At 38.0% G+C, this 14,185-nt stretch overlaps 1 protein-coding gene across 1 annotated transcript; it reads left to right on the top strand.

The window, feature by feature from the left end:
• The first annotated feature begins 3,012 nt into the window (after window positions 1–3,012).
• Window positions 3,013–13,424, top strand: LOC116262695 (uncharacterized). Its single transcript, XM_050080175.1, has 11 exons — window positions 3,013–3,917; window positions 4,103–4,223; window positions 4,302–4,362; window positions 4,660–4,786; window positions 4,875–4,928; window positions 5,048–5,164; window positions 5,260–5,361; window positions 5,437–5,711; window positions 6,541–7,180; window positions 7,248–8,339; window positions 12,567–13,424. The coding sequence occupies exons 1-11, from the start codon at window positions 3,177–3,179 to the stop codon at window positions 13,191–13,193; spliced, it is 3,957 nt and encodes a 1,318-aa protein (XP_049936132.1). The 5' UTR covers window positions 3,013–3,176; the 3' UTR covers window positions 13,194–13,424.
• The last annotated feature ends 761 nt before the right edge of the window (window positions 13,425–14,185 follow it).

Below are 14,185 nucleotides of genomic sequence, written 5' to 3'. Positions count from 1 at the left end.
TATCGGCGAGCTGGAGGCCCCGGCCCTAGGCTATGAATCTCACCATTCTCGTCTCCTAACAGGTCCTTGCGAGGCTCGCTGACTTCCAAACGCAAGAATATCTTAGAATTCTGAGTGCTGAACAGCAAGAACCCAGCGGCAAGTTTTCGGTGGCGGCTTATTTCTCTTTTACTCGTTACAGAAGAGAAATATTCTTGAAAAACACAGGCATGGGTTGGTGTACGCCTTTTTCTTACGCTCGTTGCGGAAAAGTTTCTTGAAAATAACGGGCATGATACAGAAGGGGCTTGCTTAGTGGGGACGTGTTTTGATTCTCATGGGCGTGGAACTTAGGGTTAGACAAGCCGAGTACGTCTCACGGGGTTAGTGAGGTGCACCTATTAGGTCTTGCTGCTGCTCTTAGGTAGTGTTAAGTAAAATCCATTTAATGCGCCAACAATGAGTGAACAAGCACCGGATTTTACCACTGTTAAAAGGAGAATTTGAAATTTTTAGTATGTCGCTAAAACATTAGACTTGAGGTGGGACGAGGAGGTCTGACTTCAAATTTTTTGTTCTAAGATCCCATGTGATATCAATCATCTTAGATATCATATCTGATGTATACAAATATTTAAGAGATGTTTTTCATTACTCTAGATTTTTTTGGGTGAGCGAGAGGTGTTAACCCCCACCGCCCAAGCAAGGCCCGAAGGCCCCCTAGATTTGAAATCTATGGATTTGATTTGGTTTGTTTTTGTTGATGCCATACAAGGTCCATAGTAAAATTTATCTTTCCTTAAACTAAAGTTCTTATTGGTTTGTGATTAGAAGAGAGAGGGTTTGATCTTAAATCCACAGCTTTCAAATCAAACACACCCTAATTCCTTGTTTAGCTGGAGGGAAAGGGAGCTGTTAGAATGGATGGAAATGGACGAGAATGAAACTGATAATTACAAAAGCTTGTTTGAATAAAATGAAAAGAAAAAAAAAAAGAACTGTAAAAATTATATTTGTTTACACTACATAAATGAAATGAAGACAATTTAGGTTGGTCTGTAACAATGCCCCCAAAACTCTAGAACTTAGTATCGTTAAGAAAAATATTTTTATTAGATTATATGGCCCAATACAAAAGTTTCAAATGTCAATTAAAAAAAAATATTTTGTATGTAGTTTATTTTTTGTTTTATTCATTTTTACATATATTTTTTTTAAATATCTTATCGCCAAATTAAATATGTGTAAAATATTTTAAATATTATATGCTAAAATTTCTAATTTATACATCTAAGCAAGCTGAACTTATTATCGGAGTTAATCTGATTCTGCATCTCTCTCTCTCTCTCTCTCATAATATAATTTTACATTTCTCTTCTCTTCCCTTTCTCTCTATAATAAGTTGGCAATGCAACCATCTAGAATCTGGAGGTTGATGCCTAAGGATATGGTCAATTGACGACTCTCACACGACTAGAATAAATCACATGAGAAAAAGTAACGTGAAGAAGATTGACAAAGGAAGATTGAGTGTAAGCGACTTCATTTACAAAGAAACTCTATATTGGGCAAAACGATGAGCGGGCAAAATTAGGTGAGCCTTCATTAATTTAAAATGTCTCCCTTTTTGTTTTTTCACATTTGATTTAAAAAATAACGAGGCTGCAGCTTCAGGTCAGGGGGAGTCAGTAATTTTTCATTGCAAGAGGCAAATTATACTTTCAAAAATTTTAATAGAAATTGAAATATAATTTGTTATATAAGTTAAGCTAAAATTTATAAAACTTACATATAAATTTTTAAAAATTATAAAAATCTTCAAGTGGGGGGCCACGGCCCCTGCCGCCCCCTGCCTCCAAGCAAGGTGTAAGGGTTTTTCTTATGCTCAACTGAAAAATATCATAACACAATGGATCTAACATGCAAGTTGTACTAATAAGTGTGATACCTTCCGTAGCAAAATTTTCCCAAAATATCACGCTTTTTTTTTTGTAAGGATCTTTGCTCTACTTAAAGGAACCACCGGTAATTTGGTTGCCATGTTCACAAGTGAGTGGGCAATGTTCAACAAAATTGCATCGTATCACCTTTGACGTTTCTGCAGTCCGTGATTCTCCATGTGAAGCAGCAACCTTGTTAACTGGACTTGCTATGAAAGGCAACTCGAAACAGAAGAATGAGCAAGATCTTGATGCAATTGCATTTTCATTTCAAAGTATAGCTGATACCATTTTCATTTTGAAGCTCGAGAAAACGAACCATGGTCTTGTGTTTGGTAGTGAATTAATTTAATTTAATTTCTGATTTTTTTTAACATTGTTATGTATCTTTTCCGATTTTTTATTTTCTCTATCATTTTCCTTTTTTTTACGTAAAATATTATTCCTTTTTCTGATTTAAAGACGATCCTCATCGGATTCACCCAGTTTGCTGAATCTTTCTGATTTAAAAACCAATTTTAATAAGATTGCCATCTGGGTGATTTTTGTTTCCCAGTAAGTTCCCGACAATAACGGCATATTTCCTATTCATATTCGCTCCTGCATGGACGTCTTTTTTCGTTTTGAGTAAAAATGCCATCACCTTCAAATTACCATCGCACACTCGAGTCAGAGTTTTTAATTAATCTAATCATGTTTTTAAACAGGGGCAAAACCAAGATTTTTTCGTTGTAAGGGTCAATAATTTCAAAGTTTTAACAGGAACTGATGTATATTTTTTGAAATTATTTTATATAAGTTAAAACAAAATTTTAAAAATTTGTATGTAGCATTTAAAAAAAAAATCTGCACTGCCCCTGCCGACCTCCTTGCCTCAACGCCTTCGGCCCTGTTTTTAAATGGTTAAGCAATAATTTACAGGCACTTGCTATGGAGATAGGAGATTGCTTCGAAGGATAAAATACGTGACTGAACGAGGTACTGATTTGTAAAAAAGGTATAAAATTAGGCCCTATTTACAAATATATTATCAAATAGGATTTAAATATAAAAAAAACGCGAAATATCTGAAAACCATGAGAAGTGCCGTCCGGACTTCAAGTCGGATTCGTCTGTCCTTCCAAGTCATGGGAGCCTGGGTTTGGAAGCTAAAACCCTAGACGGCCTTCGTCCGGCATTTGCCGATATGCGAAGGCCGGTTCTTGGTTTTCATGGTGAAATCGGCACTCCGATTCAATCCGATTCTTGCTTTCGGCAATGGAGGAGATGGATGATTTCGGGGACCTGTATGCTGATGTTGGAATCGAGGTGAAACCGGCCAGTACGGTGTCGAATTACTGCCGTTCTTATAGAAAGAAGGCCGTCGAGGACGATTTCGTCCCCGGTGTTTCTTCTCACTGTAACGGAGATGAGACAGAGCTCAACGAGGAGTCCATTTTGTATGGTAGAATCCGAGGAGTTGATGGCTTTGGTGGCTCCAGGACAGTTGAGGAAGTGACGAAACCTTTGTATGCTGAAGGCGATCGGAACCGAAGTGGGGAAAGTGAGGAAAAGAAAGCACGCTATGACGGTAATATCGCAGCTGAGCAAACCGCAGCTGCGGAGCGTGAAGTTGGCGGACTTACCGATTGTGATGTGGGCAATGCGCTTAATTGGAAGAGTGAGAAGGCGGAGGCTTCGAGCTTGAGTCAGTATAGTGATAGTGAGGATGACTTGCACATTGTGTTGAATGAGGATGATGGATGTTTCTCGCAACCAACGTCGATGTTTAGGTCGAGTCGTCCAAGTGGCGTGGCGAGCGATGATGATGATGAGGATGACGATTTGGTTATTGTTATGGGCGAGGAAACGCCAGATAAAGATCAGAAGTGGGCTGATGAGGCTCCATCGCCACCGGGAGTCAATGACGGTGGAACCGAAAGACATAGATCGACTAAGAATGGAGGAAGCTGCGGGAGCTCAAGGCAGTATCAGAATTCACAGTATTCGCAATACAAGGTATCGTTTCAATTCTGAGAACGCCCGTTACATAGCTTTATAAGTGAACTAAAAAGGAAATAAGCAGTTGCTTGCGGTAGCTTTTTGATGAGCTTCCCCGTAACAGGTCCTTTATCTTTTTCTTTAATTTTTTTCCTTTTATTGTCATTTGTTAGTGATTTTCTGTTTGTATTTGCATTGGGCAGTATGTTAGGCAACGCGCTACTGGAATCGTCAACAGGCATAGAGCACCACAGGTTCAAGTTCGGCACGGAGATACGAAAATAGCGTCCTGTAAGAGTGGGAGCGTGGTGCCTTCGGTTTCTGGTGGGCATTTTTGTTATAGATGAGTTAGCAATTAGCACTTAGCAGACTACATTGCTCACATGATTCAATGGTCATTAGAAAATGCAGGCACCTTGTCGTTTGATCCAAGTGGACGCGAGTTTTTCCTTCCTAGGAATAAGTAAGCTATCTACTTTGTACTTGCAATGAGCTGTTTACATCTTAGGCGGCGTTTATGCTAGTCTTTTTTCCTTGTTCTTTTACTTTTTGTTTGTTGCCTTTCTGTCGTTTTTTCAAATGGCATCCCCAAAAAATCTTTGTTATTTATTGTTGGTCCATAAAATTAAGCTCCATAACTTACCCCCGTTCTGGACGTCTCTTATTAGTAGTTCTTGTGTTTACGACTTGCTCAACAGCAGAAGGTTTCTCTGGTTCGTTATTATGAGTCATTGAATAGTGTGGCTGATTTTTCTTCCAGGACTATTTTTGATGTTGGCATTGATTTGTTAGACAAGAAGCCTTGGAGGTGTCCAGGAGTGGATATAACTGATTTCTTCAACTTTGGCATGGATGAGGAAAGTTGGAAAAATTATTGCATGTCACTGGTAATTGCAGTTGTTATGGTGAAGTTGGTTTTCATAATTGTATTTCAAAATCTTTACATGTATTAGTGTTTGGTCTCCAATCTTACAGGCACAATATCGAGAGCAGGCAACCATGAGAATGAGAATTCCTGTCTATGAATCCGTAAGGCCTGCTGAAATGATTTGCTTGATGCCAACGTATTATATTTCAATTTTTTTTTCTCTTTCATCACATCATGAAATTTTAAAGGCGCTCATGTAAAAACGCTAGTGTTTAAGCAGGTCCCTGGATCAGGCGGCTCTGAAGCTTTCCGAGGTGAATTTAACACACTTAATAAAGAAGAAAGGATCTGTTCAGTCATGGTTGCTACACAGAGAAATGCAAGATGGACTGAAATTGTAATCTTTAGCTTAGTGAATCACATTTAGTTTTTCCTTTTTTCCCTTTAATAGCAGACAATGATTTGTCATAAATACTTGCCTTTATAATTCAGCGAAAAGGCCGAGCTATTCAAGTTGAGGATGGTGCTGGTGAACGACTCCCTTCTGTCGATGTGAGACGGCCACGTGTTCGGGATTCAGATGTTGTCATACAGGTACAGAGTGGCAGTTAACTGTTAATGCATTATCTGAGAACCCTCCACTTATTTCTTGTTAGATGTTTGTGTCAGGTTATGTTGCAGGAAGAAGTAAAAGCTTCTGAAGATACACACAAAGAAAATGTTAGATATAGTGATGGCTCTGTCCAGAACAAAAATCCTGGAAAGGAGGCCCATGTAATGGAAAGCGAGCTACTTGACAGCCATAACGATGGTGACTTGAATCCTGCAAGCTCTATTCCTGAGTGTCACAAGGATACTAGGCCCCGCTCTATGCCTTCAGTCCCAGCTTGTGGGAGATCCAGCACTTTTTCTAGCAAAAGGAGTGGGATATCCCTTCTAGAAAGGTTTGTGCTAAATCGTTCAAATTTCACAATTTTCTTGTCACTCAACACCATTGCGGTACAAATTTGTTGATTTTTTCTTTCTTGGCAACTACAATCTTGATGTGGATCATTTTCTCTCTTGCCTGCTGAACCAAGAAGCTGTTAGGTTGGTGAATATCTTTCGTGATAGTTTTGTGTCTCTGCTGCAAGTGGGGCCTCAGTTGGCCCATGAACCATTTCAAAATGCTAATTTTCTGCTATCGTTTTGGAAGATAGCCTCTATAATTGCCCTCTTGATATCTTAACTTGTGAGAAGCATAAGCCAGTGGAGAATGATTGGCCCATCTCACAATTTCTTCTTGTGCACTGGCCTGTTGAGGTAATAGACATAGTACATTACAGCTGTCTATTGGCCATATCACATGCAAGTATCATTTTTTATTGATCTTGTTGGAGTCTAGACTCTAGAGTACATATTTTGCAATGGCATCTGTCCAACTGCTATGTCGCACAGATTATGGCATCCAGCACTTCTTGGCGAGGTCCTTTAACTTTTTCTTTATAGTAGAATATATAAACGAATTGATGAATCCATTTGTTATTTTCTCTTGGCAATTGACTTGCAAAGGCTATTCACACATTACATGATCTGGGTGTGATCATTTAGAAAAATTCTCCTCAAAGGAATCCACTTGTCATCGTAGCCTGCTTACAAAGTACAAACGTCAACCTAATCTGATAACACAGATTAAATTTTCATTCTATGTTCTCTTTGTAATTTTGAATTAGTTGATCCTCGTTCTGTCATGAGTTCTTATGCCTGACACTTTTTCTCTGTCATCTCTTTTAGGTACTCTGGGGATGATTCTGCACACAGTGATGACCATTCGGATGAGCAAAGCAAGTGTCACCCATCTGGCAACAATAGAAAAAGGGATGCACCAAAAGGTACTATGGGAAATGATGAAAGAAAAGGTGATATATCATCCAAATCAGAGCATAGTCCATCACAAAATGAATCAGCATTCTCGGATCAGACAAGTGATGGTTCTAGACATGGCCATGTTGAAGGGCATTCTAGATCTGAAAATGGTTCTTTCATTGATGCAGAAAAAATAAGTAGTTCAGGGGAACAACATTATATAAGCCCTCCTGATCAGCTGGATGGAAGGCCAAACTCTTCTCAAGATCGCCATTGCATTGAGTTCAAAAATAGAAGGTCTAAGGTAGAATCAGTCAGAAGCAGAGGACGTTTGAAATTTCATCAGGAAGATAAAATGAAATGTGATGGCAGATCAATGCGTCGGAGCATGGCAAGGTCAAAGTTGCCTATGGGAGATGGAGTTTCTTTTAGCCATGGTAAGTCTAAGCATGACATGGCAATTCATTCTGAAATCATGGAAGGAAAAGTTGACCTTCATATCCCCCTGAGCAGAGAAGCTTGGTTTATTATGAAGAAACAGAAGAATATATTAAGCACAGAAGAAAACTTTTAGAAAGACGTAGGAGAGGTAATGCTTATTCAGAAGACATTTATAACAAAAATGATCTGAGAAGGAGTCTGGATGTAGGCGCAGAAAGCAATGTTGCCATCAAAGGCTACATGTCTGGAGAAAATGTTATGGGGGGAATAAAAAAAAGCATCAAGAGGCTTGGTTGGTGGAAAGAGGAACTCAAATTTCTCATGGAAGGGGTCTCTTTCCTGATGAGGAATGTGATAGATCTGATTTGGAACATTTATCCCGTGACAATAAAAAGCAAAGATATAAATATCTGAAATATGAAAGTGAGATTAGAACAAGTACAGACCTCCATAATATGATCTCAAGGAAGAGTCATAATCAGGAAGTGATGAGAGAAATGTCCAAAGGTTGTATGCCTTACTCTGATCGAGGAATAGAAATTAAAGGTGTAAAAGAGAGATATGGGCATGATATGAGATCTGACATGCACAAATTGCTGAGGGACTGGGAACTAGATGAAGTAACTTGGATGCATCCTTGTAAGAGGGATTTATACTTATCTGATCCAAAACAATATAATACAGTTAGAAGCAAGATAATTAGTGAACATCCAAGTGCTGAGGATACACAGCATGTTCGTGAGCAAAAAGAAAGGATTAGAGATTGTTATTTGCAAGCTGATTCTAGAGATTTGCGCTACAAGAAACACCAATATGAGGGTTTGTTTATTCATAGAATGAAAGAACATTATCATTCATCTAAGCTGGACAACCTTGCTGCTGCTAATGATTGGGATGACAATAGAGAAGATTCTGGATTTTCCTGTGGTTCATTTTTTAGTGAGAATGGAAGGAAGGGTTGGTTATCAGAAGACATATATAACACCAATGATGAGGCATCGTCTGGATATTGGCATCAAGATAATGGACGTGATCTATGCTCGTATTATTCCCATGAAGATGCTACATTTGAGCATAAGGATGTGAAACGACATGGCTTGGACAGGGGAAATGTATTGGGATTTGGCGGACCGCTGCTGAGTGATAAAGGCAGGTTGTGGGAATCTGATGTCGATCTACAAATTCATTCATTTTCTGATGTGGGTGGTGAGGGTAAGAATTATGGTACCACTCCGTTAAGTTGCAGAGAATCAGTGAAATCTCAGAGGAATGTTTGGGAAGAAAAGGTAAAAAATTGGGGTATTTGTGTATTATAGCTAGAAAACAAACAATTGTATGAGAAAAATGGCATACCAAAAGTGAACTTTTGTCCTTTTAGCTTTCTTGGAGCATTTCCAAGATGTGTACTTAGTTTAGAAATTTTTTCCATTTTGATTCTTTGTTTTAGTGCTGAGAATATGTCTTATCCATATGTACCATGCACAAAAGAGGGTTCTTTATTTGGTGGGGGTGTGTGCAGGAATTAAGTGCCTTTGCTGGTTGACCTACCAGCTGTTCAGGTTTGCTATGAGAGTATAAATGTAAAAAATGATATGGTCTGATATTAATGAAACATTCTTCTTGTGTTGCTTACTGAGTTCTTGCAATTGCCTGATCTTCCTAGACCTTGTATGATGTTATAGTCTATAGGTACTTGAATATGGAACTTTGTGCATGTTTCTTACTGTATAAAAGGGTGCTTGGTGTTATGGTGTATCATTTATTTTGCTTGCATGCTCTGGCTGTTGTAAGTGGCAAATACTGCTGTTTCTATTGAGAAAAACATGGCTGTTTCTCTATGTTTTACAAGTCCAATTTCATTTGCTAATAAATTTGTGAAGTTATTCATCACTGTAATGCCATCCCAATGCATTAGTTATTTACTGGTTATCTATGTTGACAATCATGTCTACTTCTAACTGGGGACTATCCAGATAAGTATTCCTGTAACATTTTTAGTGAGCAACGCTCTTAAATTTTTCATGGTAATCACATATTCTAGAGCAAGAATGTTAAGAAACAGAGATGCTATTCCTCTTTGTTGGATTGTTAGTTTCACAGTTCATAGTGCTAAACTGATGAGCCACATAAAACTTTGGTTCACTGATCTGCTAGTTAGTGCTTTTTGGGGAGGGGATTGAATGGAAATCACATTTTTGTTACTATGAGACTTTTAGTCTGACAAAATTTATCAAGCTGGGATTAAGCTAGAGAACATTTGGAACTATTAAGATGATTTGTGCCTCATGAGAAACTGGAAAATATTTAACTTAGAGTTAGTTGTGTGTAATTGCATGATAAACACTGTACTGGGGCGAGTTGCGGACTTGTGAACCACTGATTACTGATTAGTTGAGGATGTTATACATCAAAATGTCGTGAGCAGTAAATGCTAGATCTCCGCCAACTGCTGTTATAAAGCTAAAGTTTGTGGGTGGGGTTTAGCTAACAGTATGTATTCTTGAGAAAGTAGAATCAACTGGCCATTGAGCTTTGCTGGTTAATAAAACAGGACACAGTCTTCACAAATGCAAAAGTAAATTCCGGATTGGTGGTTTTGAAAAAAATGTTCACATTTAGATGTGTTTTATAGACAATCCATCTGGAGAATGTCTGAGGACTATCTGGAAAAGTGCATGGTTTAACTTGCTTTGTCTGCTCAATGTAGGCTGTGCGGTATCCTCTAGAAACTAGAATTAAGCAAGTCACTAGTTGGCCATGATACACTAATTGGATTGTTAGCAAGAACTCTTGTAGTAAACTACACAAGTGGCAACCATAATTGTTAAATAAGGTAGTAGGATGCACTTGAAGAGAAGTTTTCTCAAACACAACCTAGGGTAATAGGCTTCCACGATCAAATTAGGAATATCTTTGGTCTTACATACTGTTGAGACAAATGTAACTCAACGGAAACTTTGCATTGGAAAAGTGAAAAATTGCAAAATGCATTTTAAGGAAATGTAATGCCCTTCCTTTAATTGGTAATCAAATTGGAGTGATGGATGTCCACTTTTCCTGAAGAATGGCCTACAAAATGGAAAATAGGCAAGACCGCTGATAGTTCCATAATAAGTGACAGGCCCATGTTGTTAATTTTTGTTGTAATTCTGGCAATGTTACCCTTGGTTCATTTTTAAATGATTTTACAAGGAAAAAGATAATTTATTCTTCTTACCCTTTGTCCATTTTTAAATGCTTTTACAAGGAAAAAAGTTGTTTATGAATTTATTCTCTCTTTTCCCCATGCTTGTTGCTCCATAAAATGCCTGCTATGTCCTTCAAAAAGTTTGTTATTCTTTTGGTGGACTGTGTTACCAGTATTATCTGTGTTTGGAATCTTTGGATATTGGTTAATACTTAATACTGAATACTCATGTCATTGTCAAGTCCTTCAGATTCTATGTCCTGTCCTTTGATTATTTCCCTCTATCTTGATTGATTTATTGTTACGCTTGCACACAATACACTCTCAAGAATTACCTTAGAGAAGCTTAATTGAGTGTTTGGACTTTGTAAGTCGCCCATTGTATGAAATAGGCTCATTCTTGATGCTATGGGAGTTTCTTCTATTGGTGACCTTGTCACAGTTCTGTTAAAAGTCATCATGTCTACATCATTCTTGTTTTGTATGCTGCTTTTAGTTTTATTTTTTTTATTATAACTGTTGTTGCTATTACTGTTATTTTGTTATTTTTATGTAGATAGCTGTTACTTGTCATGATTCTTGCTCTGCCACTTTACCTTGTGTTTAAGTACAAGAACACTTCTAAATATGGGTTCTATGGTTGGTGGAGGATAAGGGGAGTTAATGCTTTGACGCATTGATCTGAAAATTTGGTCCATCAACTGAAAATTCACTCGCCGGTGGCAGTATGTTGTTACTTCCAACAGTTGGTTATTGTTCTGGTTCTTGGACGGGTAATTATGAAGATTATGTGGACTATATCATGCCAAGTTGACTACGAATAAGCTCTACAGATCATGTACCTTCTTTAGCTTAGAAAGAAAAAATGGAATAAATTGGCTTCAAGGGATTTACCAACCACAAATGCAAGTGAAAGAATGGCAGCATACTTCAGGGGCTTCAGAGTTACTACAGTTACGAGAAATGAGTGCATAAAAAGTCCAATTAACTTAGACGTGTGTATCTATATGTGTGCATTAATTGGTTCTTATGTTGCCAAATTCTGGGTTCTGCAGCAATATTCCCATAAATTGATTGTTTGCATTCATAAAAATATATATTACTGAACAAAAAAAACTAAAATATACCAAATACAAAAAGATACTAAAATATACCCAAAAAAAAAAAATTAAAACTGCTGTGCCCAAGCCGTGTCCTGTACCTGCACCCATATCAGGTCTTCTCAACAAGGGTACTTTGCCTTTTACAAGTGTCTGTGTGACTTGGGTGTGAAATGAAAATTGTGTGAGTTTAAATGGTACGGAATATAGTTGATATTTACTAGTGATGTTATTGCAGGTTTTTTTTGCACTAAATAGATTACGAGTATCTGAAAATATGTGTTTCTGTCGTTGATGCTTCCATATGTTTCACGGACACGGTATTTCTTTCCAATAAAACAAATGCTTTATTTTTCAACTTTCATGCAACTCTTTTTAGTTGGAATAAAAAGTTTACCTTGCACTCCTTTTGCCGCCTTGGTCATGAAGCAGTCTTATTGCTAGACTCAGTTTCCTTTATCATCTAGTTAGGATGATGTGAAGCCTACTTTAGCAACACTGGTGGTACATTTTGAAATATTAATTGTAAAAAGTTTAGCAAAATCAAAATGAAACAAGTGGGAAGTCATGAAGCTGACAAGGTGATCTTAATGCATGTTTGTACATGATAGATGCTTTTTTGTAGTGCTAACTTGAAGACCTTGCAGGAGATATTTCACCCATCACTTTACAATCAACTTGCAAGGACGATGAAACTTATTTATCTCTCATTTACAAATCCATCTTATGTCTATTTCCATTGTTTAAATACTATGTATTCCTGCTGTATTGATAACATATGGCATGTCAACTCCGTAGTTTTTGAAGAACAAAGGGACTGTCTGCTTTTGGTTTTACCGGTGGGGTGTGTGCCTGTTTTCCTGGCATCAACTTGCAATCTGGATGACATATTGTGGTCTCTCCCTATTGTTGAATGTTGTAGGAACCTGCCTTTTACCCCTCTAGTCCTGTGGTCTTGGACAAACTAGTCATGTTTTCTTTGTGTGGGATGCCCTGAGTGGCTGGCAGCCACACAACTCGATAGCTACGTCATCCCTTACAGCTGGATGGTTTCTTTTGGGAGTTATATATGCAGTTTGAAACTGGTTGCCACTCATATCAGCTCTCAGGTATTTTTGCCTGTGGGGCACGTGGAGTGAGCTTCTTCTTCCTCTGTGACAAGATGCTACTTGGGCCGTTTGTGTTTGTTCTAACGGTTTGCTAAATTAGTTCACCTTATGTTGCAGTTTTCCAGAAGGTATTCTAGAATGGGAAGTCTGAGGCAAGATTCAACTGATAAGCAAAGGGCTTTCAGGAAATTTGATGAACTTTATGCGGACAATGAGGTTTCTTTTTCGAATTCTAGAGCAGAAGTCAAGGGATTTTGCAGTGACAATTCGGAAATTGGAAAAAGGCCATTGCACAATACAAATAATTCTTATTGCCGTCGTAAGAGCATGTGTCTGGACAAGCATCTAGTCAAGCATCACCGTGGAGCTGAAGTTTCTATGCCAAAAGAGGATCCAGCAGTAGAGGAGTACAGCAAGAAAGAAGCGAAGGCAGTGGAGAAGATTCAAGAGGTAAGGAAAGTGGATGCATCTGCACATGTTGATCAAAATAATTCTGGAGACAAAGTCCTCAGTAAACTGACAGATGATAATCAATCGGCTCCCGAAGAGGACAACAAAAGGATCCTTGAGATGCTGGCCAAGATGGAGAAGCGCAGAGAGCGATTTAAGGAATCAGTTTCTCTTAAAAAAGAGTCTAACGGGAACCTGCATCATGTGCTCGATGTCGTCACTGAAAACCAGGAATCTGAAACTAGAGAAGCGAAGCAAAGACCAATGCGGAAACGAAGGTGGTGTGGCAGTTAGTTCATTTTATTTTCATGTTATATAAGGCCTTAAAGAGCGAAATAAAGTCCTGGCGTCTCCAGCCACGAGCTTTTATTGCGATCTACCATGAAGTCTGCGTTTGCAGAAAGAAGGTGAATACCAGCCTTTATTGATTTCTTTAACATTGAACTATCCTGTCTGGGCGTCGCCATTTATCTGTAACGTATTAGAATTCTACATAATTTTTGAGGGAAAATTACAGTTTTTTAATTTGTCATTTTTACTGAAAGTTGATTAAACCTTACTTAGGATCATTTCTCATATGAAACTCACTTTGAAGCCAACAATCTGCGGTGAGGACCTTCTAGTAGCGACCCATCTCGACATGCAGCTCCTACGGCAAATGTTCCGTGCTCCTACGTGCGTCTGTAAGAATGAGTACTTCAGTTGCTGAATTACATTGTACATGCTAAAGTCCGTCTTGCCTCACGACATATAGTATTTTATTTCTTTTCTTTTGAGAGTCCAAGATTGGATATTTTTCTGTTGATTCATTAACAAAATTAATAAACCTTATATCAAGAATCGTATGTTTTTGTAAAAGGTCTATATAAGAAAGCCGGATGGCAGTGGCACTCTGATTTACACATGGCCCTACTTCATGGGCCGAATGAGTAATTTTGGCTTTTTTTTTGCAGTTTTTCAAAATAAAACAGCAGTAATTCTTACTTTTTCACTAATCGTTTCCTCAAATTTGCCTTTTTCTCTTCAACTCTCTCCTGTCTTCGTGCTGAATGGAAGTGTTTCCTTCTCCAAATTCTATTTCAAGTATCTCAAAAGTAAAATCTCTCTCCCTCTCTCTCTCACACACACACACACCTCACCCATCTAATTCAATAAAACGAAGGTAATCTAATACTCTTTTTCCAGTTTTTAGTGTTTGATTTTGTAATTTGTTCATCATATTTTTATTAAGTAAGACTGTTGAGAATTATCTCTTTTTCTTTCCAGACTTAGTTTAAGGTCGTTTC

The sequence above is a fragment of the Nymphaea colorata genome, chromosome 10 (assembly GCF_008831285.2).
Source record: "Nymphaea colorata isolate Beijing-Zhang1983 chromosome 10, ASM883128v2, whole genome shotgun sequence".
Taxonomy (NCBI): Eukaryota; Viridiplantae; Streptophyta; class Magnoliopsida; order Nymphaeales; family Nymphaeaceae; genus Nymphaea; species Nymphaea colorata.
Note: the sequence above shows the minus strand (reverse complement) of the source record. Positions and strands in the feature narration are given on the sequence as shown.

Excerpts from the sequence above, each read along its gene's own strand:
- LOC116262695 (XM_050080175.1), top strand. The coding sequence starts at position 3,177 with ATGGAGGAGATGGATGATTTCGGGGACCTGTATGCTGATGTTGGAATC. Across the intron at positions 3,918-4,102 it reads CACAGTATTCGCAATACAAG|TATGTTAGGCAACGCGCTAC; the intron begins GTATCGTTTCAA and ends TGCATTGGGCAG. Across the intron at positions 5,165-5,259 it reads ATGCAAGATGGACTGAAATT|CGAAAAGGCCGAGCTATTCA; the intron begins GTAATCTTTAGC and ends TTTATAATTCAG.